Source organism: Amblyomma mixtum, chromosome 6 (genome assembly GCF_055824585.1).
Source record: "Amblyomma mixtum isolate Tamu chromosome 6, ASM5582458v1, whole genome shotgun sequence".
Lineage (NCBI taxonomy): Eukaryota > Metazoa > Arthropoda > Arachnida > Ixodida > Ixodidae > Amblyomma > Amblyomma mixtum.
In genome coordinates, this window is record NC_143017.1 from 106,842,764 (window position 1) to 106,857,923 (window position 15,160).

At 46.9% G+C, this 15,160-nt stretch overlaps 3 protein-coding genes across 4 annotated transcripts in view; 2 read left to right on the forward strand and 1 right to left on the reverse strand.

Annotated features, from left to right (window-relative positions):
• LOC149339946 (uncharacterized) overlaps positions 1-4,018 on the reverse strand; it is a 12,885-nt gene extending 8,867 nt beyond the window's left edge. Inside the window, exons 1-4 of the mRNA XM_089550610.1 lie at positions 3,931-4,018; positions 2,018-2,202; positions 435-641; positions 1-110 (exon numbers count right to left, since the gene is read on the reverse strand). The exon at positions 1-110 is cut by the window's left edge and continues 9 nt beyond it. Of these exons, the coding sequence (XP_089406736.1) occupies positions 1-110; positions 435-641; positions 2,018-2,167 (467 nt within the window). The 5' untranslated portion in view covers positions 2,168-2,202; positions 3,931-4,018. The remainder of the gene's footprint in view (positions 111-434; positions 642-2,017; positions 2,203-3,930) is intronic.
• LOC149339943 (acetylcholinesterase-like) overlaps positions 1-15,160 on the forward strand; it is a 113,992-nt gene that overhangs the window by 75,890 nt on the left and 22,942 nt on the right. The gene's annotated exons all lie outside the window — the stretch shown is intronic.
• LOC149339944 (acetylcholinesterase-1-like) overlaps positions 1-15,160 on the forward strand; it is a 245,475-nt gene that overhangs the window by 75,351 nt on the left and 154,964 nt on the right. The window lies entirely within an intron of this gene.

Here is a 15,160-nt window from a genome sequence, read left to right on the forward strand (position 1 = left end):
GACATTACTTCAGACACGAAATCCATGGCCGTCTTCTGATTGTAGAGCCAGACGCCGAGGAAGGTCATGGTTTTTAAGTCTGTCACGCCCTGCAATGCATCGTCGAGTGCCTGCACAGGACACATCCATAGATATTGGAACATTCTTTCTTGAAGTCACATGCAGCAGTCGAAAGCAGTGGCGTTGTCAGAACTTTGTCTTAATCGCAGCTGAAGTGCACGCGCTTTTGCTTGAGTTATTTGACGTGCAGTAGTGGCGGGTGGGCGTGCGGGTACACAGTTACAAGTCGTCCCTATCTTACATCATCCACACGCGTCTTCACCTGGTGAAGCTGGGTGAGCGGCAAATCTCCCCACCCCCAATAATTTCAAGGTAAATTTCTTATTAGTGCAAGCAAGTCACCTCGCATTGCAATGTCCTCCAGGACCACTGACCTTGAACAGGGGTGCAAGGGTGTGAGTGCTTAGGCTGGCGTGGCGAGCGAAGTTCAGCAGGCCCATGGCCCTCACGCGCTTCATCTGCACCAGATCTTGCAGCTGGGCGCCCATGGCGGGGATCTGGGACACCGCGCTGCCGGCGGCTCCGACTCCGCCGTCCCAGAAGCTCACGCCGGGCGCAAAGTTTGGCTGTGCTGCGATGGCCTGTGAGGCGTTGGGGGAAAGGCGACTCGTCACGTCCTTCTGCAGCACGGCGAGACAACTTGCACGTATCCGGCTCGCACCTTTTTAGGCCTTTAGCAAGCGCAAAGGGTGATCACACCTGAAGTTAGACGCGGTTACTAGACGGAATGAAAAAAATGCGCAGGAGGGTGCGAAAGCCGCGCAGGAATGTGCGTATTTCGTGAAGAATATAAAGTTACGTTGGTCGAAAACGACCTCGGGAGTCGTCGAAAGCCTTATGAAGAGTACACACTAATTGTAACTGCCATCAACAACACAAAATTCGCGATAGTATGACGTCATAGAGACAATATTTGCGGAGGCGCAACCTTCAGTCTTTACCTTCTGAGCTGCAAAATGTTGTCTCCACAAAGCAGTACCTCTAGAGTGCTGACGAAGCCCCTCTACCTGCTATCAACAGTCATGGACCTATATCAACGCTGAGAAGAGAATACGAAAGAGTGGACGAAAACGCAGGCCGACGCAGCGCTGCGGCAGTCTTCCTGTTTTTGTCCAGCCTTGTTGCGCATGAAAACAGTTCTTGGTTCGCTGGCTTTCACACACTCGTTGATCACGGTGGCAGGCAACATTCTGACGCAGGCAACGCGTCAGCTGGCCGGCTATCCTTTGTAGACCACGCATGAGTGTAATCAGCTTCCCTACTCCTTTTTCCTCTAAGTGAATCCTGTTTTAAACGACGTCTAATATCTCATTTTATCCCAAAAATGTTGCTACCTCTTCCTTTTCACGACTAAGCCCTCTTTATTTAAAGCCGCAGCGGTGGCTCAGCGGTGGCTCACACGGGCCTCTAGAATTACGCCCCGAAGAACGTGGGCGTAATTCTAGAGGCCCGTGTACTGTTAGACGTCGGTGCACGGTAAAGAACCCCAGGTGGTCGAAATGTCCAGAGCCCTTCACTACAGCGCCCCTCATAGCCTGGGTCGCTCTGGCGTTAAACCACGATAAACCAACCACCCCAAAGCTTTTTATTCGAATTATAGCTTTCCAACTGAGTGGTTTTCGTTCATTGTTGCTTCATTTCTGGCCTCCTAGAGCAGCGTTATTTTATGTGTGCTACTCCCCTCCCCTTATGTAATGCCCTCAACAGGGGCCTTCAAGTGCCTGATGAATTATGATAATGGTGATGATAACACCACTCTGAACGCATCCCCGGATTGAATAGGGCCAGCTCTAGCACCCAAAACATCGAGCATTAGTGATAAGATGAAGTATAGGCAACAAATGGAAAATGTACCCACATGGCGACAAATTATTAAGTGCATATCTCTCGAAATCTGAGACAGACATGTGCATGCGCGTGAGGTTGCGGTAATTGAAGGCTACTATGTGGAGCCAACCTTTTCGAAGGCGCCCCAGGAGCTCTGCCCGTAGAGAGGCTGGAAATTGCCGTTGACCGCTACGAGGTCCGGGTAGATGGCGTAGTCACACCAGCCATTCACAATGGGCGTCTCGTCTACGAAGTTCTCGCCAAGCACGCAGAACATCATGCCGCTTCGTTGTGTGGTCGTCGTCGTCGTCAGGGCTTGTGTTGGTGCAATAATGAGTGCAATAAGCCAGTATGTGTGGTCAGCTTACGCTCTTTTAAAGAAGGCTCTTGTTCTTTAAAGTTCGCTGCCGATTCCAAACATGCACAGCAGTTTTAGACACTTGCCTCACGCTGAGATGAAAGGTTCTTTAGTGGCTGCTCCTGTACTATACTCACTGACACCAGGTCCGTGCCATGTACCTTGCGCGTGTAGTTACATAAAATTTCTTTGAATCAAAAGAGTTTCTGGTGTTTCGCTAGCCTACGTGGTCAGTTTACTTTCTGCGTCAAATGAGACGGTTGGCTAGTTTTGAGCGCGTTAAAAGTGAAATGCAGCCTAGTTGAAAGAGCAGGAAAAGTTTTTCCTTTCATCCGTAGGCTGCCCCATAATTTGAAAAGGGTTGCTAGAAGAGTAGGCATTCAGATTGTTTTTCGGGCCCCGTGAACTATATGTCTGATAGTGACAAGTAAGTCGTTGAAATAGATAGCTTGCACCAAGAGCATACCAAAAATGTTCGGTGTGCTTCCAACGTCATTTATTAAACTTCCGCTAACGAGAGGAAGAGCACAGGTGGGACTAGCATGGAGATGCTTCACTGAAGGCGGAGATACTGGAGGGCAGCTTGCTCAACGTTGTTCCCACTGTAGTTGTACTCTCTGTCCTGCAAACACTCACTTTCTAGATAAGCTATATGGACAAGACGACGAAAGAATGGCGCATTTTTAATTACTCAAAGCAAGGACAATTGTGTTAACGCGTCTATATTTCCTGTCAATCATGAGAAATTTTCTTTAGAACTGTCGCCTCTAGAACTCAGTAGAAGGGTGATTTTTTGGGCTAGGGGTGATCCCCATAAGCTTCCATAGCGCAAGAAGCAAGGACAAGACAGAGCACAAGCGCTTACTTCCACTGAACCCTTCATGTGGCCTCCGCTACTCTTGATTCGTGCCTTCATAAACCCTCTAAACGTCAATAAAGCGTTCAGTTCCGTTTTGTTCCTGCATTTGCGCTATGCAAACGCGCAGAACTCAGAATTACCTCTCACTATTCTTTTCTTTTTACTTGTTATCTACACTTTGCGATTGCCTTGATCTGTCGTCTCATACATGTTGTTTTGCCACTTTCACATGCAGCTTTCTTTATCTTTGATACCTTTTGCCGATATATAATCTGCTACATTCATTTTCTTTCCGTGTGCTTTTATCACCATAATCCACGCCTTATGCACAATCGTGTTCTATTAGCCATTAATCTCGGTCTCTTCAAGTGTGGGACCCACCGTGATCCTACTCGTTTCCTTGTGGCTCTTTTCGTACAAGTCATTTCGCTGTCCTTAATGTCGCATACACCCTTGTTCACTTGGCGGTCTACCAGCTCGCTTGGCATGAAGTTACTTCATTACAATTGGGAGTTACGCTTGTACCTCGTTTTTTTCTCTCCTCTATATTCGTCACTGGGACTCCAAAATCTTTCTGCCATTTCGAAGCACTCTTCACGCGGCTTCATTCAGGTGCTGCGCATTATTCTGATCGACCAGTTTCGTCGTGAGTTCTCCGCGAAAGTTTTCCGCGCGTAAACGAGAGCTTCCTCCTTAATAGCTCACGTTTTATAAGCGACTTTAACGCTCAGACCGATACGCGGCACATGGTTAAAAAAGCCTGATCTATCTCCGGGCCGAGGATTTCTGCGCATCATTTCACTCGCAAGCGTGCAAGTGGCGGTACCTGCTGCAGGAATCTGGCTCTCGTTGCTGCCAGAACTTCCACCAGGACTGCCGCCAGTACCCCCAGAACTGGTCGCGACGCCACTGCTCGAGCCTTCAATTTCTGCAGGCGAGACAGAAGACACCATCATTCGTTGCACCAGCATCGAGATCGCCCTGATTTTGCTGCAACAGAGTGTACACTACACTGCTTGCAAGGCGTGATTTCAAAAGCATACGCATGCATATATGAGCACAAAGTCGGCAATGTAGTCACCTGTAGGGCCTGCAAGTATGATAACGTCCATATACCAGTTTATGGTTCGTCATTCCTTCCATTTTTCCCACAACGCAAACGAGACAGCACCACTAGCACCTGCTAAACACCCAAACGTCCTGACAAAACATCTCGACAAGTGTGCCTAACACAATGGAGACAAATACATTACCAAGCGTTTGGTAAATACCCGCTCTACGATCTGTAATCATTTTTAAAAGCGTGAGCTCTTATTCATCACGTTTCTCGATTTCTTGGGGTCTGCTACCATCTCCCTCCGGCGCGAAATTTTCTGTCCGAGGAATTCAAGATGGCGGCCCCCATAGTAAATCGATATAGTCACCAGTTGGTGACTGATTAGTGAAGTCATTAGTGCATCGAATTGGTGATTAGTGACGTCACAAATTTTGTGACGTCATAATTAACTAGCCACATGACTATGTTTAATCGCTTTTCACTCAGTAATGAGGCATGATAAAAAATTTGATATTTTGATTCCTCTATATGAGTAGAACAAGTTAGACACCAAATTAACTGATGAAGCTAACATTTAGTTATGGTTATGCTTATATTTAATTGCTTATAATTGATTAGCTGATAACATCACCTAACTAATGAATATTCGTAAGGGTCTCGATGCGTAGGACATGTTAGACATCAATAATGTCTAATTTGGCTAATATTTACTGATGGTCAGGCTTAACCTGGCGGCCATTTCGTTAGCACTCGGCATCTCAATTTCATACCTCATGGCGACCGGGCACCTACCGCCTTGGGGTAAGGAAAAATGATCCTCCAAAGAGCAGAAAAACTTTTTCGCCAAAAATTGGTCAAAAATATCCGACCTCAAGGCGCTAGGCGTCCGCTCGCCGTAAGGTATTTAAAAGTAGCCTAATCACGTGACAACACATCACATGGACAATAGGTGGCGCTACCGAACAGCTATAGCGCTCGTTACTTCGTCTTCCAGACGGTGGCGGCTTTTTGTTCGTTACGCGACGGCATTTTCGGGTGAGCCACAGGATGTTGCGGTGTCACCCAAGGCCCATCAACAGCGTGTAATGAGCGATAAAGGTTGAACAATCGGGCCATTAGTCGACAAAGGCAAGGCGAGAGTTTCTAGAACCACATCAATAGCGTCACGGGGGACTCTCAGAGGCGTTTGGCGAGGTGCAACAACACGACCCGCGAAGCGAGCGTATAGCGGAAAGTTCATTACAATGCCATTCACAGCCGTTCGAATTTTTTCCTCAACGCATGACAGCGATGTGGTGTAAAAATTGAGTACGATAGGCCGAAGGCCACCCTCAACGACACACCATACTTAACTCGTTACGCATTTCACAGCGCTAGAGCAGCCAGCCGGTGCCCAAGACCGCACAGCTGACCCGTCTCTAAGCACGAAAAATGAACGCAGATTTCTTAAGGACAGTCCGATGACGCTGATCGCGGGCAGCCTTCAGTTCGTGGATTGAAGCTTGCATCTCGCCAAAGAAAAATACAGGATTTTCTCTACAAACTGCTTTATAAGCGGATCGCCATTCCCTCGGGTTCTTTCTCGGAAGTAAAAAAATGTGTAACACAAACGCACAGAAAACACCCTTTTCGACAAAAATTGAACCTTTTCATTCAAATGGCGCGAGACAAAATGAGCACTGAATGAAGTTCTAAGTAATTCTAACTCACTGCAGAATAAACAAATGCATAGCATCCAGAATTCAAGCGCAACAAAGACAGTACACAGAAAGGACAACGACGGGACATGCGCTGCCCGTTCTCCTTTCTGTGTGCTGTCTTCGTTGCGTTTCAATTCTGGAAGCTATGCACCAACTCGCACCGCTAAGTGTTTTACTAAACAAATGCAAACGGGAGCACAAGTAAACGGAATCCTTTCTTCACAAGCCTCCTTAAGCCTTCCCAGATGGAAAGGCTGATAGAGGGGATGATGAAGAGCGCTCACCTTCGGTGGGGTGATAATCTTCACCTGGAAGGAATGCAACAGTAAAAATGAATCTGAACCAGGACGCGATTACATTCTCTGACTCACAAACAAATCAGCTCGTGGTAACACGCGGGACACGCCACATGACCATGCTCTACGTGGAAAAATGCCTTCACATATCGTTTGACTGCTTGTTGCCTGCCGCCCTTTGCCTTTGTACAAATGCGAAAAACACTAAGGAGAGCTCACCATCAATTCCTACCTGAGTTCAGCAAGGAGGAATAATTATTCAAATGGATGCTCATAGTTATGCTCTTCCTTTTCCAAAAGGAGAAATTAATGATTTTTCTCCACCATGGGGAGGCCCTAATTTAATACATAAGAAAGCAAAAATAAGCCTCCTCACCATTCATGAGTCAGTCTCATATGACGAGAGTGAAGATAATGTGTGCTAACGGTATTGTGAGACGGTACTAAGCACCCCATCGAAACCACAGTTTCACAGCATCAAGGAGCTGTAATAACACGGCTTTTACTAACCAAAAGCACTCAAGGTCCTTCGCGCACATATCTGCTTTCCCGTAAAACTCGTCAATGGCATGAGGTTTCTCAAGCAAGGCCTTGTCGGAAAACAAAATATTTCATCAGCAACCAGAAAATCAGATTATTTTTCTTCTCCTGCACATGCACATTTTTCAGAAGAAAATGATACTTTTACGTTAACGAAATGTTTCCGCTCGGACAAGTGGCGAGGAAACAATCCAGGTAAATCACGTTTCCTGCAGAGTAAACCCTCAGAAATGCTATATACATATATGCAATACAAGTAATTTTTAAAAATTATTTCTGAATTATAGGGTCCGCGCCGAGCTTTCAAATTTGACTCGAATCAAAGACCACTTCTGCTCTAGGTTATGCACTAGGTTATGAATATCGAAATCATTTAAGGGTCCCTTTATCGCCATAGTGATAAGGGTCCCAGTGGAGAATCCAGCATCGTAGTCGGCGTTAGCGTTGGCTGGTCGAGAAAATCCGAACTGGTGGAAAAGGTCGTCACGTCACAACCCCGTGACCTCGCGGGGGTAGTTCAAACACCCCGCAACGTTCGCACAATACAACAGTCAGTAATGACGTCGCTACACAATTTCTGATTGGTCTACGTGTCGCCACTTCATTGCACCACCGCTGTGTTGTGCCTCTGAAAAATTAAAATCAGTGGCGCTGAAGATAAGGGTCGAGCCGGGACTCGAACCGCTACCCTCGACCACTGAGGAACGTTTGTTCGACTTGGCGAAAGGGGAGCCTTTAATGTCCTGTCGTGAATTAAAAGAAAAACAATAAAATAAAGAACAGTGTCGTCTGTAAAGTGGCATGCAAAGAGTACCCCGGAACGTTGAAGGGCCGCATTAACGCTACCGCCACACACCCTTAAGGAAGCGTCTACTTGTCGCTTCTAAAGCAGGAACGTACCTATGAAGAAGGCAAACGTCACACCACAGCAAATTACCAGGATGAGAATGCAGAATGTGCCTAGAAGTACTGTCGTTATGGTGCCTCCACTACAAAAAAAAGAGAAAAGGAACGAGCACTTTAGTCCGTAAATGAGCACTGATAGCATCGCGTTTAACTGCACTCTATAGATAGATGCCATTAGAGAAAACCTCTGCGTGAATAACAAAAAAAAATTTGGTAGCTCCACAAGGAGGACAGCCGGCAATGATTTTAATCATATATTGTGCACCAAGTTAGGTCAAACTCGTATTTATGAAGTGAGGTAGGAAAAGCTGCGAGACAACTCCTCATACCTCTTATTCGCGTAGTAGCCGACTAAGAAGCTCCACTTGATATATCTGTCGTGTCTTCTCCACCACCCCTAATTCAGGTGCAAGCAGGCGCTAGCATTGTGCAAATCACACAGCAAGCGATGCGTTTCAGAGCGCAGAAAGCGAATCGTGATGTTAGTTACACAGTTCAAAGTGCGGCGCCCGTGTTTTTATGGCTTATGAGCACGTTTCTTCACTTCCTTGCACGTATAGCACTTAAACCCCGCCAGCGTTTTGTCATTAAGATTTTAAAATAGCACGCCTACCCCCGCAGCACTTCAGTTAAAGGAAAGAAATCGCCTACCGACAAAAAAAAATTCTACTTTCATTTCTCAGAAAAAAAAATGCACCTCGAGGGTGTATTTCCTTTTTAATGTCTTGTAAAAACTCGTCCCTTGAGGCTCGGCCTATGTTTCATACTTTAGCATACTAGCAATCCCAAACGTTGGACAGTAGTGGGAAGCACTTTAATGGCACTTGTGCTACTGTATATTCACATGTGGCAGCAGTGGTTTTAAAGTGCATTAATGTTTTTAAAGTGCATTAAAGTTAGTGCATGTAACACGATTTAAAAGCACCAGTAAAACTCGAAGGTAGCTAGCGCTTCTTCACAGAGACTGCATGGCACAAGTGCTACGGTTCTCTAACTAAAGCTCTTCACTTCGTTTTCTTTATCTTCCGTGAACTCCGATTTCATGAAATTAAAACCGTCTCAATTCATATTAAATACCTTTCGTACTATTCAATTCAATGCACGCTAGGTGCAGATCGCTCAGTTTTTATCGTGCCCTCGTGCGAGGGTGGGGGTCATAAAGCTCTCGCTGCCTTGATAATGACCGCCCTATAGACAACAGTTGAGGTAATGAAGCCTTTAGCATTCAAACGTACTAAAGTTCAACGAGCCAAATCTCGGCCTTGCTTTTTCTGGCTCTGAGGCGTTGCATCCTGGCGCCTGTGGCCGGCAGCTCAAGCGATTCGATTGACTCAGTTAACTGACGTGTGATATGTGCACTGTATGTCTAATTCGACACGTCGAGTCTTCACGTCCTGGAGAGCTGCTTCTACAGTCCAGCTTGAAGAGTCCCACTCTAAAAGCACAAATCAGGACGTACAGCCGCCTCAGCCAAAGCCACCACAAAGCTACAAAGTATCAAGAGTAGCACTTTAGCTATTAGCAGCTCTTCTTTCTTTTTTTTAACGTAATTAATCTACAGAATTCTCCACCAAACAACCTTATTTCACGCAGTGACAGCAAATCATTCCACGCAAGACTCACAAGTCATTTCGAGAACATGTAAAAATCCCGTCTAACTTGAAGTAACCATATACTGCTACGCATGCGTTGCTTCCTGTATTTTCGCTTTTTTCACATTACCTATAGATCCTGTCTTTTTCGCCTTTTTAGTTTGCTGTATTTTTGTTTCATTTCACTTGTCTTTTTATTATGCGTCGATTTACACCAACTGTGACCTCGTATTTAAGGATGAAAGAGTGAAAGAAATGCAATGAAGTGAAATCTGCCTGAGCTGCATCCTCGTGACTCTGTCAGACAAGGAAGAAAAAAAGACACCATTGCGTCGGTTACTTACGACAGTCCTTCCTCTAAAACCAAAACGAAGGCAACAGATCGTAACCGCCACATTTATTCACAACCAAGAAATGCGTTAGCGACACCTCTAAACATTTGTCAGGGGCATACTGCAGCACGAATTTACAATCGAACATTGAATAATCAGCTCTCTGTTTCTGTATATACACCGCCTTCCTTTTCTGTCAGGGTAGCGGGACTGGGCATTGCAACCATGGATAGGTAATATACACCTGCTTACGCCTTTTACGGAGCTATTTTGGCCGCTGGCACTATAGCTGGTGATTCCACGCTGAGCAAATGGCAGCCTCTATATCAAATACATCTCCAGATTTAAACCAACAGCTAGAACAGTCAAAGTAAATAGACTGTAGTGCTAACAGTAGCTGGCGGAACTGGGCAAACCACTAGTCTGCACTCTACTTTCTTTTTCTCTCTATTTCACAGCTTACAGGTGCAGTCGGGAATTATGTTTTGTTTGATTCCTTCGGGCTAAACGCTAATTTTGCTATCTTGAAAGCGTTTCTGACAGCATAAAGCCCAATTAGAATCCGGCCGTCTGTTGGGGCTTATTACGTTGTGACACCATGGTGACACACCATACACGCAACAATTCACACGCGACGCGTATAGCTACTGAGAAACAACATAAGCAGTAAACGCAAACAAAAATTATCCCGACTTCTTGGTTCCCTTCTGATAGCCGGTTGAAGCTTAGGCAACGCTGCTTCACCTAATATTACTTTATTACCCCAGTTATATGGTAAGGGAATGGGCTCTTACATGAGATGGGTAAAATTGTGAACAAAAATTTCGTCTAAAGAAGTTTCATTGTGACCACTTGAAACGATACTGTGAGAAAAGAAAGATGCACGACGGACTGCACGCGCTGTGGTAATTTTCAAGGCAATCCTTCAAAGCCGCACGCACTGCAGGAATCATAGCAAATAAACGTGACACAATTTAGGCTTATTAATGATAAGAGCTATTATTAAGGCGGAAGCCTTTAATGCCTCATTTTCATACCTAAACCAGGCAAACGACTCGAGCTGGGCAACCTTCGGCCCATCTCGCTCACGTCCTGCCTGGGAAAGGTCATGGAACACGTCATACTCAATAGACTCCACACTCACGTAGACCAAGAGGACCTTTTCCCCCCCACTATGATCGGCTTCAGGACCGGCCTCTCCACTCAAGACATTATGTGGCAAATCCAACACGACATCCTCGATCCGAGACCCATCCGAGCTACACGAACCATCCTAAGCCTAGATGTCAGCAAGGCTTTCGACAACGTGTCACATGCTTCCATCCTGGCAAACCTCTCACAAATGAATGTAGGCACTCGCACTTACAACTACATCGCCGACTTTCTTCATAACCGCACAGCAGAACTTCACATTGCAGACCTCCACATCGAGAAGATCACACTAGGCACCCAAGGAACACCACAAGGAGCAGTCCTATCTCCGTTCCTTTTCAACACTACAATGAGAGGCCTCCCTCCGCTCCTGGAAGAGATACCTCACATTAAACACTCAATATATGCCGATGACATTACCCTGTGGACCAACTCTGGCTCTGACGGGGAAATCCAAAACTCCCTCCAAACAGCAATCAATAAAGTACACTCCTTTGTACAGGCGAACGGGCTCACGTGCTCCTCCACGAAGTCCGAATTACTAGTCATCAGGGACAGACGAGCTCGCCTGCCCGTACCCGAACCGCAAGAACCTATTGTGCTTCAAGTCGACACCCATCCCATACCGCCGGTCCGCACCATCCGCGTTCTGGGTATGTTAATACAGAACAACACGCAAAACTCGGAGGCCATTCAGCGCCTCCGCACCACAGCCAATCAGATCAACGGCCTTATCCGCCGCATCAGCACCCGCCAGAGAGGTATGAAGGAGGATGACCTCTGTCGGCTCACGCAAGCTTTCCTCATTAGCAGGATAGTCTACTCCTACCCCTACTATCACCTCCGCCGGAAGGACGAGGAAGCTGTGAACAGCATTATACGTTCAGCGTACAAAGCGGCACTGGGGCTACCTCAGTACGCCAGCACACAGCACCTCCTCCAACTCGGCATCTACAACACGCTCACAGAACTCATAGAGGCACACAATACCGCCCAAATCCACCGCCTCTCACGCACTAAACACGGGCGGCTCATACTTGACCGTCTCAACATCAACCCCATAGGCGACGTCCACCCCACGACGCCCATTCCGATAGGGGTCTATAGCCGCCTAGTTATAAAACCAATCCCCAAAAACATGCTACCTGGCCGCCATGATACGCGCCGTCAGCTGAAAGCCCAAGCACTAGACGCCACATACCTTGCCGACGAACACGCAATATACGTAGATGCTGCACGGCAAAGTGCAAACACATATGTGGCTTGTGCAACCACGCCACAATCTACTATCGTCACCGCCGCCACAGTAGTAGCTCACTCTCCGACAGCGGCAGAAGAAACCGCCATCGCGCTGGCCATCGCTGACCCACGTACGCGCACAGTCCTCAGCGACTCCAAAAGAGCGATACAAAATTACTCGGCAGGTTTTATCTGCCACCCCGCTGCACGCATCCTTCGCGGCTGCACTCCCGACCATAAGATCAATCTGGTCTGGGTACCCGCCCACGCGGGAAACTCTGGAAACGAAGGGGTCGACCGACTAGCCCGAGGACTAACCAACCGGGCGGCCGGCCCCACGGACCCAGACGCTCTTGCCGAGGCTCCCCAGACCTTTGCCGAAATTACCAACCTCTACAGAGAGATGAGACGCCAGTTCCCGCCTCCACACCCCGACTTGAATCGAGCGCAAGCCACCTTGCTCCGCAGGTTGCAGACACACTCCATCCTTAGCCATTCTAGACTTTCACTCATCACAGACGGGGAATACGACCCCGTCTGCCAAAATTGTTACCAGGGAGAAATCGCCACCCAGGCTCACATCCTCTGGGGTTGCGCGGGAAATCCGCCCCCTCGAACCTTACTGCCAGCTCCCTCCGAAGACGGATGGAACCAACTCCTCAGAAGGCCAGACAAGAGCATCCAACTGGCACTCATTTCGTGGGCCCAGGAAGTCGCCCCCACCTGGGGGCCACACCAAGCCCACCTGCCCTAAATCCCGCCAATCTATGGCAATAAAGTTGTTTCTCTCCCTTGTAAGCAGGAGCTGTCGACAGAAATGTCACGCTTTTCAGTTGGTCGAAACGGTCGTGACGTAACAGTGCGCGAATTTCAAACGCGGCCAATTGTACTTTGGCTACTAACCAAAGTATAGTGATGCTCCAAGTAAGTTTGACTGAGTTTGGTTAATTGCTTACTTAAACAATTAGTCTAACTTTTCTAGTCAGATCAGATAAATAAATAAAACCGAGTAAGAAATTGGCCGAGCTTGGGAATCGAACCCCGATCTCCGGAGTGCGAGTCGAGCACGCTACCACTCCGCCATGCCAGCTCGATGGTTTGGAATGAACAAAGGTGCGTCTAGTGAATACGGTGTCTTCGTTCACTCCCATCTTCCTCCCTTCCCGTTACGGCGAGGTTTAGGTGTCCACCGAGATATGAGAGACACATACATTTCCTTTCCTCAAAAACCAATGCGTATTTGTCCGCGTTTCAGATTGTCCAAATTGTCGTGACGTCATCGCGCGCGAATTTTGACGGGTGTCTACCGAAATATGTGAGACAGTTACTGCGCAACTTCCTTTCCTCAAATACAATTTTCGACTAGTGTGTACTGAGATTGAGACATTTAATGCGTAATTTCCTTTCCTCAAATACAATTTTCATTTTCTTCATTACGGCCCCTCTTTCTTCTTTCACTCACACTTCCTGCCTTCCTGTACGGTGCGGCTCTGGTGTCCACCGAGATGACAGATAATAACAGCCCCATTTCCTTTCCTCAAAAAGCGTTGCATTCAAAGGGCAACGCATCGCGCCGAACGGGTGGTGGCGTTCCTTGGACTCCGTGGCAGCGCTACGACACGCTGTCGCGTTTCACTCCTAAAGGCGAAGCTTAAGCGTCATAATTGGCAGTTAATTAATGCGCCAACAAATTTTCAGTGAACAATCGCACAGCAGAATACAGCACTCAGGCTTTCGCCTTTCACCACTTTAGCTGCTTAAGTTCCTCGTAATTTTTTTGTAGATTTTTTGGAGCTTCTATTTGGTGATATGCAAACTAGCTGATTACCAAATGGGCTACTAGGTTCATCAGCAGAACCAAGGCCAGATATTTTAGACAGACGGTATTTTCATTTCGATGGGTGAGTAGGCGCAAAATGACCACCAGCACCGAAGTTAGAAGGGCGGCACTGAATCATTTTGTTCCTTGTTTCTTTCGCTGCCGCTCAGCATTTTGCAACGGTTCGCGTTACGGTCTTTTTCTTTATTGTTAGCTGATTTTGTTGACTCCAGGAAAGCGTCTTAAGGGTTACTTAGTCGCGGAATTTCAATCTTCGAGTGCTCTTTATGGGTCAACAGTGGAGGACCCATGAAATGCGTGTCACGCCGGTTGGTCTATCATGCCTGCCTAGGAAGAAGCACTGCCCAGCCATATTCCAGCTACAAGAAAAAAATTCGGTAGTTGGGCCTTTTAATTTTCTATCCAGACGCTGCAGTAGATAAATGGAAGGCAAGTGGCGGCAAGCCAACTGATTCAGCCAGAAAATAAAACGCACAAAACTGGTTGATGGGCGCACCTATGCGAAATCATGGTTAGCATTTCGCCACCATAAAGATGGCCACCTTGGTTTCAATTCCTGACTTTCCACATACTGTTTAAGCTTTCATCAAGCACAGAAATACACTTACCAGGCTGGGTACCTAAAGAGGACTCGATACCTGGAAAAAAGATCGATCAGACAAGAGCCATTAGAAGTCGAAGTAATCATATAGGGTATGAATCTATTATTTCTTGTGGTCACTGCTGCCGTTATATAGCAGCCGAACCACTGTTAGTACGTAATTTCAGGTTGTGCCCGAAAAAACTTAAGAAGCAAATCGCAGTCTTACCGCTGAACGCTGACATCTCTGATTGTCCTACAGCGTCGAAAGGCAAAATTAGAAAAGATATGTTAATTTGTGTGGTGGAGATACTTGGAAGTTGTCATTGAAGCAAGTGATTCTTAAGGACAACACGAGAAAGGCACGCCCAAAGAGCGACCGTGGTAGTGAACCAGGCTGCTGGTATTTACAGGCTTGCGTGCGATTACTTTTTTCAATTCCTAGAGCTCCTGCTTGTTGCCGCTTTGTGAATGAGTTTAATTTACACGAACACATCAAGGTCTTTATGTGTCTGCTTTATTGAGCAGCTTCTGAGCAGGAACTGGTACCATTTCAGTCCGAGACGTCCGCACTTCTAAATCTCTCAATTATTCCTTAGTGTAATAGTGTCCTACTTATTTTTCGTTTGTGCTGTTTTAAGAGCCAGCTTAGGCCTGAGCGCCGTCATTACGCAGGCAGAATCGCAGGGGGCAGAAAGACACATGGACTCAGATTGCAATATTAGACTGCCGTACCCGCTGGCAAGCAAATCTTAAAATGCGGCCCACACCAATTGCAGCGGCTTCCTCCTCTTGCGTTTAGCTCCCCTTGAAAGTTATAAT